The sequence below is a fragment of the Myxocyprinus asiaticus genome, chromosome 24, assembly GCF_019703515.2.
Source record: "Myxocyprinus asiaticus isolate MX2 ecotype Aquarium Trade chromosome 24, UBuf_Myxa_2, whole genome shotgun sequence".
Classification (NCBI taxonomy): domain Eukaryota; kingdom Metazoa; phylum Chordata; class Actinopteri; order Cypriniformes; family Catostomidae; genus Myxocyprinus; species Myxocyprinus asiaticus.
In genome coordinates, this window is record NC_059367.1 from 25,447,930 (window position 1) to 25,465,420 (window position 17,491).

Below are 17,491 nucleotides of genomic sequence, written 5' to 3' on the forward strand. Positions count from 1 at the left end.
TGGACAAGACGATGAACCCCAGGAACTGAACCGATTGCACATGAAAAGCACACTTCTCCACCTTAACGAACAGCCAGTACTCTAGCAGTCGCTGAAGCACCTGCCTGACATGATGGACATGGTCCTTGATACTCTGGGAGAAGATCAGAATATCATCTAAGAAAACAAACACAAACCGGTCAACCATGTCCCGAAGCATGTCGTTCACAAGCCCCTGGAAGACAGCAGGGGCGTTGACCAATACGAAAGGTATGACCGAATATTCAAAGTGCCCCCTATGGGTGTTAAAGTCTGTCTTCCACTCATCCCCTTCCCTGATCCGAACAAGGTGATAAGCATTGCTTAGGTCCAACTTCTTAAAGACGGATGCTCCCTAAAAGAGTTTGAAAGCTGAAGACATCAACGGCAAAAGATAACAATTCTTCACCGTGATGTCACTCAGCCCCCGATAATATATACAGGGTTTAAGCGAGCCGTCCTTCTTCTCCACAAAGAAGAAACCCTCCCCTGCAGGAGAAGAGGAAGGATGGATGAGATCGGCTGCTAGAGAATCATTAATGTATTTATTCATGGCCTCCCTCTTGGGAGCAGAGAGCGAATATAACCGACCTCGTGAGGGAGAAGTACCAGGAAGCAGATTGATTGCGCAATCGTATGAGCGATGAGGAGGAAGGGTCGCAGCGTGGGACCGACTGAACACTGCCCTCAGATCATGGTATGCCACAGGTACTCTGGTTAAATCCGCCGGTTCATCCTGAAATGAAACACAAGACTAGACAGGAAAGACAGCAGAGTTAAGACAATGGGACAGACAATACAGACTCCAGGCAAGAACAGAATTGGTTGACCAGTCAATGTGAGGATTGTGCATTACCAACCATGGGTGCCCTAGCACCACCGGTGCAGATGGAGACTGGACCAGGAGGAAGGACAGCTGCTCAGAATGGTTGCCAGAGATGAGGGTGAGCAGTTTAGTGGAATGGGTGATGATTGCCAGGGGCGTGCCGCTGATGGAGTATGCCGTGATGGGCTCGTCCAGCTTGACCACCGGAATCCACCATGACAATATTCAGGAAATTCCCCTCCGCTCCGGAGTCCACCAAGGCAGAGGCAGAATGGCTGGTCGGTCCGTACTGCAGTGGGGCCAGGAGAAGAGTCCGTAGTGTGGGGGTTTTGCTCAGTGGAGTTGTGCTCGCCAGGAACCCCCTTCCTACCAACAAGCGTTGGCTTTTACTGGGAAATTTGCAGAGACGTGACCGGCACCATCAGAGTAGAGGCAGAGTCCCTTGGTGATGTGCCACTGTTTCTCATCTGGTGACAGCCGTGTCCTCCTGATCTGCATGGGTTCCGCCTCGGACTGCAGTTCCGATGATCTGTCAGCAGGATTGGGATGATGGTGATAGTCAGCCGGCTTGGGATATGGAGAATGACGTTGGCTGCGTCAAAGCACGAGATGCTGGTCCACTCTAATGGCCAGATCCACCAGGTCATCAAAACAGGGAGGCAAGTCCAAGGTGCAGATTTCATCCAGGAAGGTATCAGATAACCCACGCAGGAACTGATCCCACTGCGCTTGCTCATTCCACTCACAGGATGCAGCGAGGGTGCGGAACTCGATGGCATAGTCCGCGACTGACCGGTTAACCTGGAACAAACTGGCCAGAATCCTTACCGCTTCACGGCCTTGGGCCAAATGATTGAAAACTCGACGGAGCTCTGCCGAGAATTCCTGGAACAATGAGCAGCAGGGGCGGCCATTGTCCCACATAACGGTTCCCCACTCGCCAGCCCTCCTGGACAGGAGCGTTATGACAAAAGCCACCTTAGCTGTCTCCGAGGGGAATGCGGAGGACTGCAGCAAGAAAAACAGTGAGCACTGAGAGAGGAATGTGGGGCATGACCCCACCTTACCTTAGTATGGAGCAGGAGGGTTGAGACGGGGTTCTGAGCGTCCGATGCTGGGGGGAACCGCTGGGGCCGGTACCGGTGCTTCTGCAGTGGGACCAGTATCGGGAGGGAGGCGAAGTTGTTGGACCAGTGACGTGAGCTCCGCAAGCTGGGATCCCGTCATCTCAATGGTGCGGTTGGAGGCGGAGATCTGGTTCTGCTGGCGACCCATGAAAACTCCCTGCTGAGCGAGCGCAGATCAAAGGTCAGCGTCCTCCACTGGATCCATCCTGGCTAAATTGTTCTGTCAGGAGGATTAGACCAGAGATCCAAGTGCGTAGGCAAAGGAACAGACTTTATTGATAATTAAAACACAGCAGAGCTGGTTAAGCTTGAGGGGAACCCGGCACCGACTGCAGCGTGGGGATGGAGAGTGTGCTCGTAGGCTTGTGTGCGTTGTGGAAGTGTTAAGAGCAGATCCAGTGCAGAGAAGTAACCGATGAGGAATACTCAGGTGAAGTGTCAAGGTGAGCGAAGTGACCAACAGGTTGGGAACCACAATCCAGGCACTACAGTGAAGACTGGCAACCAATATAGAAAACACCCAACAGGACCGAGAGTGAGTGAATAACTAAGAGAGAGAGCGATTTGCAGAGAGAGAGTGGTGAGTAACTAACCCACAACAACTACAATCTAGCAAAGAACATGAAACAGAGTGGGGTAAATATAGGCAGAAAATAAATCAGGATCAGGTGCCGCTCGTCCACTGAAAGTTGGCATGATCAACATTCCCATGGCAACGATCAGGGTTCCCATGGCAACGTTGATTCCACGAGCCAACGGCACCTGAAACACATGAAGAGAACGTAAACACAAATGATACAAACCGACGGACTCACCAAGACCGTGACAGCTAAAACCTGCCTTGTTCGATTTACATCAGCTGTCCACCAGTTACTGATTCCATTCCATGTATAACTTCTTGCCATACATGGTGTTGAATTTACTTGATGAGTATCAATAAAATCTTTCTATAAAACCAATACACTGTCTGCTCTTTCTCTCTCCTCAGATCTATATTGTAACTTAGAAGTTGACTCTTATGGCTACTTTGTAAACAAAGCCAAGACACGTGTGTACAGAGACACCACAGAGCCAAACTGGAATGAGGTAAGAACTGCTACAAATCCTCAGCACATAGTTGTCTTCAGAAACATTAAACCAACTAATAAAGAAACTTTTTTTTAACACATTTACTCAGACAGCAGATGTATTATTACTTGATATACATATGCACACAGGTCAAATTGGTGCCACATTTGGTGCAGAACAAATACACTGTAGCTTTAAATATTAATAGAGGTTTTAATGCAAGTGTTAATTGTGTAATTTAATAAAGATGTTGGAATCTCTTTTCACAGGAGTTTGAGATTGAGCTGGAGGGCTCTCAGACCCTCAGGCTGCTGTGCTACAGTAAGGTCAAACAGAACCGGGATGATGGGGAGAACATGGATCGCATCATGTCCAAGGGACAGATCCAGGTATGACTTCTTATTCAGTAATGCATTCATTCATTATTATGATCATCAGCTTCTCTTCCTTTGGTATGAAGGCCAAGTACTTTCCCTGGAAATGCAGGTGTATTTCAACTGTTATGATATTTGAAATTGTTTAAGAGCTTTGAGAGGGTGAACAGCTAACAGAATTTCAGCAGTCATTCCTCACAGCAAATCTTCAAAGTCAAATGCAGTGAACAGGACAAAGCTAGTAAGTTGTTCCCACCATACCGCATGTATTTGTGTAGTGGTGTCACCAGAGAAAACAGTGGTGGGTCAGCCAAGGGGCGGCCTTAACGAAATGCTTATAAGGTGTTTGTGGTCCAGAAGGGATTACAGGGACTGTACTATAAGGATTGTCATCAGAGTTGTGGATAGTTTGGAAGAGCTCCAAATTAGAGAGGAAAAAGTGGGACATGACACACTGTCCCAGAGTGGCAGGTGGGATTTTGCAGAGGGGAGGAGTGAGAGTCTGGATGAGCAATCGAAAGCTTTTCTCATGATCACATGACCCTCTGTTGCCATGGTAACCATGTGCTATTCCACTTTGGCAACAGGTTGTATGGAGGAACAACTGAAGAGTTGTTAGTATATGCAAACTTTGACGAAGGGTCATTTATAAAAATGTTTACAGAGTTAGAAGCTTCAACTCTTCAGGTGATAACCACATTTCAAGGAAAAATACAAGCAAAACACTTCAATTGGTCTTGAATACATTGTCAGTAAGTCAGCTGCCACACTGCACTGTAATCAGGTGGGTGGAGATTCTCAGGAGTTAATCCCAGAGCTCCCATCTGTGGGAAAGCTCTGTCAGGGGATCTGTGTATGTGTTTGTGTGCATGCGCTCAAGAATAGATCAGGTAGTGGTAGATACTCACAACAAAAGTTTCAACCAACCCATCTAAGCCAGAGAAGACTAACATGAGCACAGATCTATTTCCAGAATAACATGGAAAGGCGACCATTGTGCTTGAAGATCCGAATTTGACTGCAGTTCTGTGAGAAAGGAAGGATTACTGTACATGTACTGTACCTGCTTTGTATCCAGTAAGTGTGAGAGTGGCAGTTGCCCACATTCTGAAGATCATGACAGAGATGGGCAATAAGGACTTGATCCAAAATCAGAATTGTGATCAGCATTGTGGTACAGTGAATAAGGCCATGAGCAATAAACTGATGAAGGAAGAGTTCAGTTGCAGCTGTGCAGTGGAAGAGGAGGACAAGCAGGAGGAAGATGAAGAGGAGGAGGTGGACATGGGGTTGAGGAGGCATGCCAGCACTGGGGCTCGACTCTGGGGTAGAGTTCGCAGTACTCTTCTGAGACAGAAGGTGAAACTTAATGTGAAACTTAGTAAATACCTGTTTTACTTTGGTTTAAGATGAATATTTAGTAGCCAGGTAGGGATTTACAGTATATGTTGATGTGATGTGATTTGTTTACACCCATCACAGTTGTTCAACATTAAGTTTCTTTGGTCTGTAGATTGTGGTTTGATTGGCATAGTAGGGTATGCATAGGGTTGACTGTATGATCGGTCATTAATCGTATATGTTTTAGGGATGCACCGAAACAAACTTTGTGTGCAGATACCAATATCTCATTATTTAGAACAACATATACAGATACTGACAGTTTGGTGGCTCTGCTTCTTTTTAATTAATTGTCAAATAATTAATAATTAATTGCACAACTTTGAAAGAAATTTAAATAATAACTTTATTCTCTTGGTTTCTACATGTTTTTTATATTTCATAGTAGCTGGTCTCAGTTTTAAACAAAACACTGTAACAAAAAGCACATTAACTCACATTAACATTCTTGATTCACATTAACCCTTAAATGCATGGAAATTTCACAGCACGTATATCAATCACAAATGGATCTACCAAATGCCTAGAATCCCTAGATAGTCATAGCATAGGCCCTAGATAGTGTCAAATATTTTTTTTTAATTCAAGACCATTAGAAAATAATAGAATAAAATATATTTTGAGGTTTTATTTTTCATATATCAAAGACAAAATGCAACAAATCAGGACAAATCTTGAACAAGATTCATTATTTTCACACTGAAATTTCATGAGACGCAACTGGCTGTCAAACACATATTGAGCTACACAAAATCCATAATCCAAACTTAATCATAAGCTACACATAAGTATTTTCTCAGGCACTTATTGAGTCTAAATAGATGCACAACTTACATAATTTCAATGGTACACCAAAATTACAATAGTCATATCATACTGTTCATGTATTGTACTTGCTATTGTTTCTTCATCAAATAACAGTGTCAAATGTAAATCAAGTCAATCACTGAAATAACAGTGAGCCTTGAGTAACAAATAGCATGTATGTGTACATGCATATGGGATATTGATAATTCACCATTGTTGCACAGAAAGTCAACGTGATATAGTATTTATTTGTATGAATAATGTACTAATTTATCTTGTAATAAACAAAGAAACAGATATCCTGTGAAAGTAAACTTATATAGATAAGAAATTATCATAAAAATATAATTCATGGAAATGGCAAAAAAAATAAAAAAATAAACTATTACATACCCAGGGTCTCTTATGATCCCATACAATTTTGGTACTTAAACCATTATAAAAATATATATTTTTTGCAATTTTGGTATTTTTGTGTTACAATATTTACAAGAGAAAGATTGAGCAAAACTGAAGAGGTGTGGGCACAAATCCAAAAAATGGATGAGTTACAGGGGGTGGAATGAGGTCCTGGGTCACTTAAGACCCGAAGTATGCATTTAAGGGTTAACTGAATTCTGAATAGTCTCTTGTTAGGCTCACATTAAATTGGTAATATTTCTTAATTTTTTTTAATGTTCTTAAATGTGCACTCAGTAATTTTTCCTCATTAAAAAAGTTTAACTGCTAAAGACATTAATTGTAATTTTGCAATAAATGTAGGAAATCATGACCACTCACATTAAAATGAAGACTCCAGTCAAATCTGTTTTATTCTACATGGAGAGGGTCCACACATGGGGGCTGCCATTTTAGAATCACATGACCAGCCGAATACTGCTCGCTTAATCTCAGCAACCGTCCTGTTATTTGACACTTTCATTGATTAAAGTAATCATGGCTGACTGTTACTACTAAATTTCTACAATGGCATCTGAAACTGAAAACTATTGATTTTAAATGATGCTGCATCCAAGCTGCTAGGTGTAAGTCCAAGATGACACAAAGACAAGAGTGCACCTTTAACTCAGTTAAGCTTTAACAAACTAATACATATTTCTTGCTGTGTTAATATAGAGCTAAATTAATGACAAAAAGATTTGAATTTGAATTTTGTAAATTTGAATTTTAGACATGTGGCATTTAACAAAATTGGATTTCATATGGCGTATTTTATAGTTTTTAATTTTGTAAATTTGAATTCTAGACATATGGCATTTAATGGAATTGAATTGTTTTTGTGGCATATTTTATAGTTTTGTATTTTTAAACAGCAGATTTTGTGTTCTGAATTTTTTTAAAGGTGTAATTAGCTGTAAATATTCAGATTATAAATTACAGCTGAAGAAAAAATTAAATATTCAAAATTTAGTATACAATTATTATAGAATTATATTCTAAAATTCAAAATGCAGAAATTCAGATCTTACAGAAAGTAGGCCAAAGGTTATGCTTTAAGTAAAGTCAAACGGAGCATTTTAGCCAATCACAGAGCTACTACAGGTTTCTGACCTCCGTGAAGTTGGCACCCCAATGAATCATTACCAAATTATACCATTTGTTTGTGCTGTTTTTGTGCTGATATGTGCCGCAAAAAATGAATGTTTGTGCTGGTTTGGTATTTGAGATATTAGACATAATTTTTTTTGGCTGTGTGATGTCACTTTCCACCCCATGTGGTCCAAATCACTCCAAACCTGTGCCTTTCGTTTGTGCTTGATTTGTGCCGTTAAAAGAAACATTGTATCTATCTCCCCTCATTAGAAATAACAGCTTGTATTCGGGAGCGGTGACGTCACTCTCTACCCCATATAGTCCAAATCGCTCCAAACCGGTGTCTTTCGTTTGTGCTGGTTTGTTCCATTAAAAGACATGTCATAAAGTTTTTCTTTCTTTGTATTTAACAAGATCTCTTTTGGGAGCCGTGCGGTCGTGCAAGCAGGGCCGTACCTAGTGAGGTGAAAGGTGGTAACGATTCTAGGGGCCCAAAGGAACAGGGGGGCCCACAACAAATTCAAAACTGTATTATTTTAATAGGAAAGGGGCCCAGAGCAATATATTGTCACAAGGCCCAGAATTCCCTGCTACGGCCCTGCGTGCAGGCTACACCCCATTTCAATAAATCCATCGTTTGTGCTCGCTTGGTGCTGGTTTGTGCCATGTTTGGTATCGTTAAACCGTTTATTATTGGCAAAGACTTAATCTTTCATCCCACCAACTCCAAATGTAACTACGAAAATTGTCTGTGTTTGTACTGCAAATTATGGTTTGTTTATATGCTATATGTGACATTGCTGAACAAAGTACATTGTTTATAAAGACTAATTATTCAGAAGTTTTTTTGCAAGTAAACAGCCACAGTTTCAGCTTTGAATTTGCTTTTATTCATTTTAGATTTGCTAGAAGCATGCACGACTTCCATTGATGGTGTTTGTATAATTTTATAGGCCTATATGGCAGCTAATGTTCAAAATATTAAAAATGTGATCGCAATGTTTGAAAACTTGTTAGGGGCCCTTCACAAACAGAAATGTTTTTGTTGCACTAAAATTAGATGCAGCGCCACGAAAAGAGCAAAACTTTTAACAGTTTAGGTTCTTTATAACTTGACATGGCATCTAAAAATGCAAATGAGCCGTCAAAGACATCCATATAGTGCATGTTTTCATTGAAAAACAATTATAAAACAGTGCAGACGGACACAAAATATGCATTGAATGTGAACGTCCCCTCAGTGTAAGACTAGAACAGTTTGTGAACATGCCGTCTGTTTGTTGTGTTATTGTACATCGCTGAATCAAAGTAAGCCTACCTCATTTATTATTGGCAAAGACTTAATCTTTCACTCCATCAAACTCCAAATGCAACAATGAAAATGGTTGTAAGTTTTTAATGGATACCATAGAGTTTAATTGGACGCACAGCCTTTGACATACAAAAATATGGTAAACATTTTCAGTAACACTTTAAAATAAGGTTACATTTGTTAACAACATTAGTTAACATGAACTAACAATGAACAATACTTTTTACAGCATTTATTAATCTTGGTTAAATGTTCATTTTAACAATGTATACTAATACATTTTTTAAATCAAAAGTTGTATTTGTTAACATTAGTTAATGCACTAACATGAACTTAAAATGAACAATTGTATTTTTTATTAACTAACATTAACAAAGATGAATAAATACTGTAAAAAAATATATTGTTTGTTCTTTTTTTTTTTGTTATTAAAAGTTTTTATTGATTCCATATAATATATATATATAATAAAAATAATTTAAAAAAATAACAGAATATTTGGAATCACATTATATTATTTACAACCCTTCCTCCCAAACATTAACCACCCCACCACCTAACACAAACAGATACACAAACAGAAGAAAAAATTTAGAAATACATTTAAAAAAAAGTATATGTTCAAAAACAAAAAGACTACAACATATACATTTAAAACAACACATCTCCCTCCACTGCCCCTCCCCGAGAGCTCTCCAAAAAGGCCAGATAGCTGCCCCACCTCCTGATGAACATATCCATGTTGCCTAGCCTTCTATATGACAACTCTTCCCAAGCTGCCACCCTGCCCATCTCCTCGCACCACTCACGAAACGAGGGGGCTCCAGCTGACTTCCATCCTCTAAGGATAACCTGTCTGCCCACCATAACACCAGCCAAGATCCAATTCTTCATGTACTTATCTCCTACATCAATGACTGCCCCATCACCCAAAATACAGAGCCTGGGGCAAAACGAGATAGGAGTACCCAATACGTCGCCCATAAAATTCTGGACCCTCAACCAGAACTCCTGCATCTTACGACACCCCCAAAAAACATGGGTGGTGTCTCCATCTTCTGAAGATGGGTGTGTCCTTAAGACAAAGCCTATACAATTTAGAAGGGGTCCAATAAAATCTATGTAGAATCTTAAATTGCATTAGGAATCCCAACCTACACTCCCTCCTCCAAAAACAAATTTAAATCTTCCTCCTAAAGCTCTGTCCCCCAGACTCTGAATTAGCAGGGAGTAATACACTGATGCCTCATGACCTTTTCCAAAAGCAATAATCACCACTTCCAGAGTATCTGCCGCACTAGGGGGGTGCGTGCCACTCCCAAACACAGTGCAGAGTAGGTGGCGTAGCTGTAAATACTTATAAAATTGAGATCTGGTAATCCCAAAATTTTGAACCAAATTTTCAAAAGGTCTCAATACTCCACTCTCATATAGGTCACCGAGTGTATTAACCCCCCTCACAATCCAATCTGACCAACAGAAAGGGGACTTATTAATGCATAGTTTAGGGTTCTGCTTATGCTCGAGGCTACGTTTAAATAAATATCCGAATTTAACACTCTGGACACTTTTGCAAAATAACGGGGTGTGACTTAACTTCTCCGATTAATTTGATCGAAAGGCTTTGCAGAGGCGAGATAGAGGCAAGAGCTTCCTTTTCAATACAAAACCAGGGAGGGGCTCTCTCAGGTGGTAGCAACAAATGAGCCAAATGTCTGAGACCGAATGCATAATAATAAAACAAAATCTTGGGTAGGCCTAACCCACCTTTGTCAATCGGCCTATGTAACTTATTGAAATTTAACCTGGCACGCTTACACATTCCAAATGAAGGACTTCGCTATGCTATCAAATTGCCTGAAATAAGACAGGGGGACATCTACAGGGAGAGATTGTAACAGGTAGTTGAATTTTGGAATACAATTCATTTTAATTACATTAACCTTCCCAATCATCGATAAGTGTAATGAAGCCCACATGTCCACATCAAAAACCTTTTTATTAAGGGATCAAAATGAACTCTGACTAAATCAGACAAATTTGCTGGGAATAAAATTCCCAAATACTTAATGCCCTGTTTGGGCCACTGGAAGCACCCGGCTGGAAGGCCGTTACTGGACAGTACGCTGTCAAAGCCAAAGCTTCGGATTTAGACCAATTGACTTTGTATCCTGAGAACTTGGAAAAGGAATTAATAATTCTGTGGAGGCAAGGCATAGATCTAGTGGGGTCGGAGACATATAATAAAATATAACCTGCGTAAAGCAGAAGCTTATGCGCCACACCTCCCGCCACCACCCCTGGAAAATCATCCTCCTTTCTTATCGCGGCTGCTAATGGTTCCAGGGCAAGACAGAACAATAATGGGGAAAGAGGGCAACCCTGCCGAGTGCCCCTATTCAGAGTAAAATAATCCGAAATTAATCCATTTGTTTGTACCACTGCTACAGGGTGTCTATAAAGTAACTTAATCCAACCAATAAATGTACTCCCGAACATTTACGTTTCCAAAATCTTAAAAAGATAATCCCATTCTACCATATCAAACGCCTTTTCGGCGTCAAGTGAGATGGCAGCGACCGGAGACTGATCATTCGCAACTGACCACATGATATTGATGAGACACCTGATGTTATCAGAAGAGCTGTGGCCCCAAATAAACCCCACCTGATCTGTGTGTATAAGAGATGTCATAACCTTACTTAATCGATTAGCCAAAATTTAGAATATTTAATTTTTTTTTCAGATGTAATTTTATAATCTGAATATTTACAGCTAATTACACCTTTAAAAAATTCAGAACACAAAATCTGCTGTTTAAAAATACAAAACTATAAAATATTGTAATACCTGCTTACTTCCAGTTTTGTAATTCATGTTGTGGTTCAATATGTTGTCAAACCTTGAAAAGTTCCTGTTGATTCTAGACATATCCTAACTATATATGTTACATCAGACAGATGTATACCAGCAAAAGAAGCATCTATTGCTGTTTGTTATACTTCCTGTAGCTCAACTGGCATGGTGTTCGCAAGACCAAGGGTACGATTCCCAGGGAATTTACAAAATGATAAAAACATGTTTATCTTGAAAGCCTAATAAGTGGCTTTTCACCATATGCTAGTGCAGCAGTCACCTTTTATTAGATTTAGAATTTATTAGATTGAGTCAAAATGTGAAGCACAAGGATCACCAAAACAATGCAGGGCTGTGGTTTGGCGGAAAGCCAGCAAATTATGTTGTCACAACACCCATAGCTGGTCACACTAAATACACACTGACAGCCTGGTATTAGCAAGATGATTTTAATAGAATCTGTCAATGTATTGGCACTAATAACTGACCATATGGACATTATGTAATACTGGGCATAAGAGTCTAGAAGATGGACAGGATTCAATCTTACAGTTCTTTAATTCTATAGAAGTTTTGTTTGTTAAAAAAATTTGTATTTCCTCTGTATCACAGTTACTTAAGGATAAGTTCATGCACTAGACAGTGTCTTCTATATTCTGTACTTTTTTGCTGGACATCTATCTTCATTAGGCCTGGATCAGCTCATTTGTTTATTTTTTTGTAAATGTGCATGCTTTCCAGTGGTGTTTTCATAGAGCTGCCATTTTTAGCTGGTGACTCTGTGTTTAGGTCATGCTCAGATAAGGATTATCCTCTTGATTGACATTTGTCCATATTTTCACAGCTGGATCCTCAATCGCTGCAGGGTAAAGACTGGCAGAGGACATTAATCAGCATGAATGGGGTGAGTGTGGCTCATCCTTTATAATAATAACATTACTAATAATAGGAATAATATTGTATGTTCATAAAGTCATTTAAGTTTAAATAGGACAGAAAAGTGGATTTAGATTTTTATATACAGTATCTCTGGGATGTGGATAAGAACTGATGATGCTTTGTCACTGCAGAACATATACAGTATATGCCATATGGAAATCACATATAGGTCATGGATTGATGGATTGATTAGAATCCACCAACATCATCTAATTAATATTTTGTAGCAATAATTTTTTCTGCCATCAAGATTTACCAATGTGAAACACAATGATGGATCATCAGAGGCATGTGGCTTGATATTAAGCTGATAACACAGCTTACAGTGATTTAATTCTTGATAAATTTATGTTTTGCTCTCATCGGTGAGATGTTTTTGTAATAAAGTTCACATTCATCACTCTGTCCAGATTGAGGTCAAGCTGTCTATGCGGTTTACAAGCAGAGAGTTCAGTCTGAAGAGAATGCCCTCCAGGAAGCAGTCCGGAGTGTTTGGGGTCAAAATCGGGGCGGTCACAAAGTGAGTCAAACTACAGATCGGTCTATTTTTATAAGGGTGATTCTTCAATTAGAGGAACTTTTTTAATTAATTATTCTAGTTTAAAAGAGACATTGTGTCAATGTAGTGACACTAGAGGTCACTCTTGGGAGCCCGAAACACCTCTGGTCTTTGATAAAAGGCCAATGAAAATTGACGAGTGGTATTTGCATGCCACCCCCCCGGATATACGGGTATAAAAGGAGCTGGTATGCCACCACTCATTCAGATTTTCTCTTCGGAGCCGAACGGTCATTGTGTTAAATACAAAGAAAGAAAAACTTTATGACTTGTCTTTTAATGGAACAAACCAGCACAAACGAAAGACACCGGTTTGGAGCGATTTGGACTATATGGGGTAGAGAGTGACGTCACCGCTCCCGAATACAAGCTGTTATTTCTAATGAGGGGAGATAGATACAATGACCATTGAGCTGAATTCTCACGACTGTTCATTCACCTCTGCTGGATCTGATGGCGCATTTCAGCGGCTTCTCCCTCCTCTGCACTGGTGCACTGCAGAGAACGCCCCTGGGCGCTTCGGCAGAAAAAAGGGAATATATTTTTCTGAAAGAGTATATTTCTCTAAAAGAGCGGCACACACGGAACGTCTTTTTAAAGATGCGTCTTTTTAAAGATGTCTTTCTGATTATGTGTTATTCCTGGTTGCGGTCATTACCTCTCAACTTCAGACGGTCACGATTGCTGTCTTTCGTGTCTGGGCGCGACCCACACGGAGGCAGCGTTCGTGGATGGGTCATGTTCTCACTGGGAGAACATGACCAAGGCAACGTTGCAGTTGCCTTGGTCAAGGCACCCCAGCAGCTCCCTGCCTCGGTCCTTCTACCTACTGGTTTGAGGCCACCCTCGGACCTCCCATTCCCCAGCACACTCGTCTGCCCCGATCGGGCTTCCGGATGAGTCCGCCGGCTCGTCTCACAGTGAGTTCGACCTCTTACGGTGAGTTCGACCTCTTGTTCGGAGCCCGCAAAGCTGATGAGCTCTCCAGCGCAGCATCGGAGAGCGGGGTTGTCCAGTCGGACACAGAAGCCTCAGCTGGGCTTCCCCCCTCAGGGACGATTGCCCAGTCACAGGCCGATGCCGAAACGACGGACATGCTTTCCCGGGTGGCCGCGAGCGTCGGGTTAGAGTGGAACCCTCCGCTCTCCCCTGAACCCTCGCGGCTTGATGATTGGTTCCTGGGCTCGTGGCGCCGCTCAAAGCAGCCACACCCCGCTCCAGTGCCATTCTTTCCGGAAGTGCACGAGGAGCTGACGAAATCATGGGAGGCTCCTTTTAATGCCCGGCCCGGGTTACTCTCACGTGATCCTGAGACCCCGACCTGGCTATGTGCCCAAGGTTCCCACCACCCCTTTTAGGGACCAGGTGGTGAACCTGCAAGCGCTGCCCCAGGAGGAGGCAGACCCAGCCCTGTCATTGCTGTGTCCGGTGCGCACTTTACGCATCTATTTGGATCGCACGCAGAGCTTTAGAATCTCTGAGCAGCTCTTTGTCTGCTTTGGTGTACAGCGGAAAGGAAGCGCTGTCTCCAAGCAGAGGATCGCCCACTGGCTCATTGACGCCATAACTATGGCATATCACGCCCAGGACATGCCGCCCCCAGTAGGGCTAAGAGCCCATTCTACCTGGGATGTAGCGGCTTCCTGGGCCCTGGCCAGGGGTGCATCTCTAACAGACATTTACAGAGCAGCGGGCTGGGCAACACCCAACACCTTTGCAAGGTTCTACAACCTCCGGGTGGAACCGGTTTTGTCCCAGGTAGTGGCAAGCAACACAAGCGGATAAGCCCGGGATAGCCGGCCGGGTGTATCGCTTGCACATAGTGCCTTCCACCTCCTTTTGAGCTGAAGACATGCACCATTAATTCCCAGTAGTGTTCACAAGTTTTGTTCCCTGGTTGACTTCCTCTGAGCCCTGTGGCAGTTGAGTTTTCGGAGAGACTCGCTGCCGGCCCAGTACACGTGCTAACTAAGAGTCCTGTTCTGGGGTAGGTGCTCCGCATGTGGCGGTCCCCTGTAAGATAACCCCATGCGATATATATCTTCCGCTAATTCGTTTCAATGTTGGCAAACTGCATCTTCCTTGGGCAGAGCCCCTCTGCCCCAGTCTCCATGTTTGTAGTAACTCCTCCCCCATTGGGCAGGATCTACCTTGAAGACTCTCCACATGGTTGGAAAGACCATGTGACGTATTCTTCCACTTAAATATCCCCCCCTCTCTTTGGGCGAGGTGTGGTCTCCGCGGTGTCTTCCCCTTGGGAGGGACACCCCCAACTAGACCTGGTGGCCCAATCGGATAATCCCCCTTCTTTTTTAGGGAGTGGAAAAAAGAGAAGGGGAAAAGAGGCCACGACTGGGTTAAGCCTGTCTCTATCTCTTGGGTAGTCAACTTGTCCCCAAAGGGCCGTTCAACACTCATAACTATGTTGGGGGAGGTTACGTGTCGACCTGGTGTGCTGGCTATGAGGCACACAGTAGTCTATCCACCACACACCGCCAGTTCACGTAACACAGTTCAGCCAATTGTGGCGTTTCGTATAGGGATCCCTAGTGTCACTACATCGACACAACGTCAAATGAGTGACAGATAGGGAACGTCATGGTTACTTGTGTAACCTCCGTTCCCTGATGGAGGGAACGAGACGTTGTGTCCCTCCTGCCACAACGCTGAACTACCCGCTGAAATGGCCGGACCTTATATCGGCTCCTCAGCATAAAACCTGAATGAGTGGTTACATACCAGCTACTTTTATACCCGTATGTCTGGGGGAGTGGCATGCAAATACCACTCACCAATTTTCATTGGCATTTTATCAAAGACCAGAGGTGTCTCGGGCTCCCAAGAGTGACCCCTAGTGTCACTACATTGACACAACGTCTCGTTCCCTCCATCAGGGAATGGAGGTTACACAAGTAACCATGACGATTTTTAGAAAAACATCTCTGCTCTGTAGGTCCCTACAATGCAAGCAAATGGTGACCAAAATTTTTAAGCTCCAAAAAGCAAATAAAGGCTGCATAAAAGTAATCCATATGACTCCAGTTGTTAATTCTGTCTTCAGATGTGATATGATAGGTGTGGATGAGAAACAGATCAATATTTATGTCCTTTTTACTATAAATTTTCCTCCCTGTGGTGATATGCACAAATAATGTGAATCGCCAAAAACACTGTTTCTCACCCATACTTATCATGTCGCTTGTGAAGATATGGATTTAACCACTTGGGACATATTGATTACTTTTATGCTGCCTTTATTTGCTTTTTGGAGCTTAAATATTTTTGTCACCATTCACTTGCATTGTGAGGACCTACAGAGCTGAGATATTCTTTTAAAAATCTTTATTTGTGTTAAGCAGAATAAAGGAAGTCATATACATCTGGCAAGGTGAACTATCCCTTTAAGGATTAAGTTATTGCACTGTTGACAGGAAGACAAATTCTTAACCACAAGGGCATTGTTAAATGTTTTAAGGGCATATGCCTTCTATTTTGTCTCTTCTCTGTGGTCAATGCCCACTTTAATAGTGCATGCTGTCAAACAGTCAAGCATGATTCAACAATATATCATCTGGAAATCAGTCAAGCAACACATCTATCACTCCAAGAGCAACAGCAGTCACATGTCAGCCATATTTCCTATTACTCACAAGACACAGGGACCCTTCTTTGAGTGTGTTTTAATAGGCCCACATGGCTAGAATGAGAAGTCATAAAAAATAACCACCAATCCTGCATGGGGGAGGGGGAACTTCCTTTTAATAAAGCTGAGGAAAAGAGGCCCTCCACTAGAAAGCTTGCACAAGTCTTAAATCCAAAAGCAACTCCATAGTGGGCTTCCTGAGGAAATAGGAAAATATGGTTTATTAAAGGCAAGGTTTGCCAATATATGTGCAGTTAAATCAGGAGTGAGGATTTTAGAATTAGACTCTCAGATGTACATTTTTTATATTATAACAGCAATGCATAAGGGTGAAATATTGCCCACTAGTAATATATGTTTGATTTAAACTTGACAGTTGGTTTTGGGAGGGAGGTACAGTATGCTAGACAGAATGTTCCTTTTCTCAGGTGGTCTTATTATAATGTTGATTTTGGCTTATTGGATGCTGTGTTGGGATAATGCAGATGTAGGTTTTAAATATAGGCTCTGAGAATGTTGATACCACATAGACATTTTCCTTTTATAGTGAATATATAAACAAGGTCTCAAATATTGTTTTACTTCCCAAAAGTTTTATGAAAAATATTTCTTTAAATAATAGCAAACATGAGTTGGATTTTTTGATTGGAAATGTATTTTAAAAAAGTTTCTGTTTAAGAATGCACAATTTATGGAAAATATAAGCCATATGGTCACACAAGATTTTCTATAATATTCAGAGGTAATATAATTTAATAAAGGGATTTATCCCCCTCAAATTAAAATGTTGTTATTATTTACTCTCCCTCATGTTTTTCTAAACCCATATGACTTCCATAACTTATTCCATGGATTGCAAAAAGAGATATTAGGGAAAATGTTAGGCTCAGTCACCATTCACTTTCATTGTATGGAAAAAAGCTGCAATGAAAGTGAATGGTGACTGAGGCTGACATTCTGATTAACATCTCCTTTTGTGTTCCACTGAAGAAAGTCAAGTGGGTTTGCAACACATGAGGTTGAGTAAA

The 17,491-nt window shown here is 41.7% G+C and overlaps 1 protein-coding gene across 2 annotated transcripts in view; it reads left to right on the plus strand.

Moving 5' to 3' along the window:
- Window positions 1-17,491, plus strand: part of LOC127414598 (breakpoint cluster region protein-like) — an 83,316-nt gene that overhangs the window by 61,326 nt on the left and 4,499 nt on the right. For both annotated transcript variants that reach the window (XM_051652740.1, XM_051652741.1), the window contains exons 15-18: window positions 2,960-3,057; window positions 3,309-3,428; window positions 12,167-12,226; window positions 12,672-12,781. In XM_051652740.1, coding sequence (XP_051508700.1) covers window positions 2,960-3,057; window positions 3,309-3,428; window positions 12,167-12,226; window positions 12,672-12,781 — 388 coding nt within the window. The remainder of the gene's footprint in view (window positions 1-2,959; window positions 3,058-3,308; window positions 3,429-12,166; window positions 12,227-12,671; window positions 12,782-17,491) is intronic.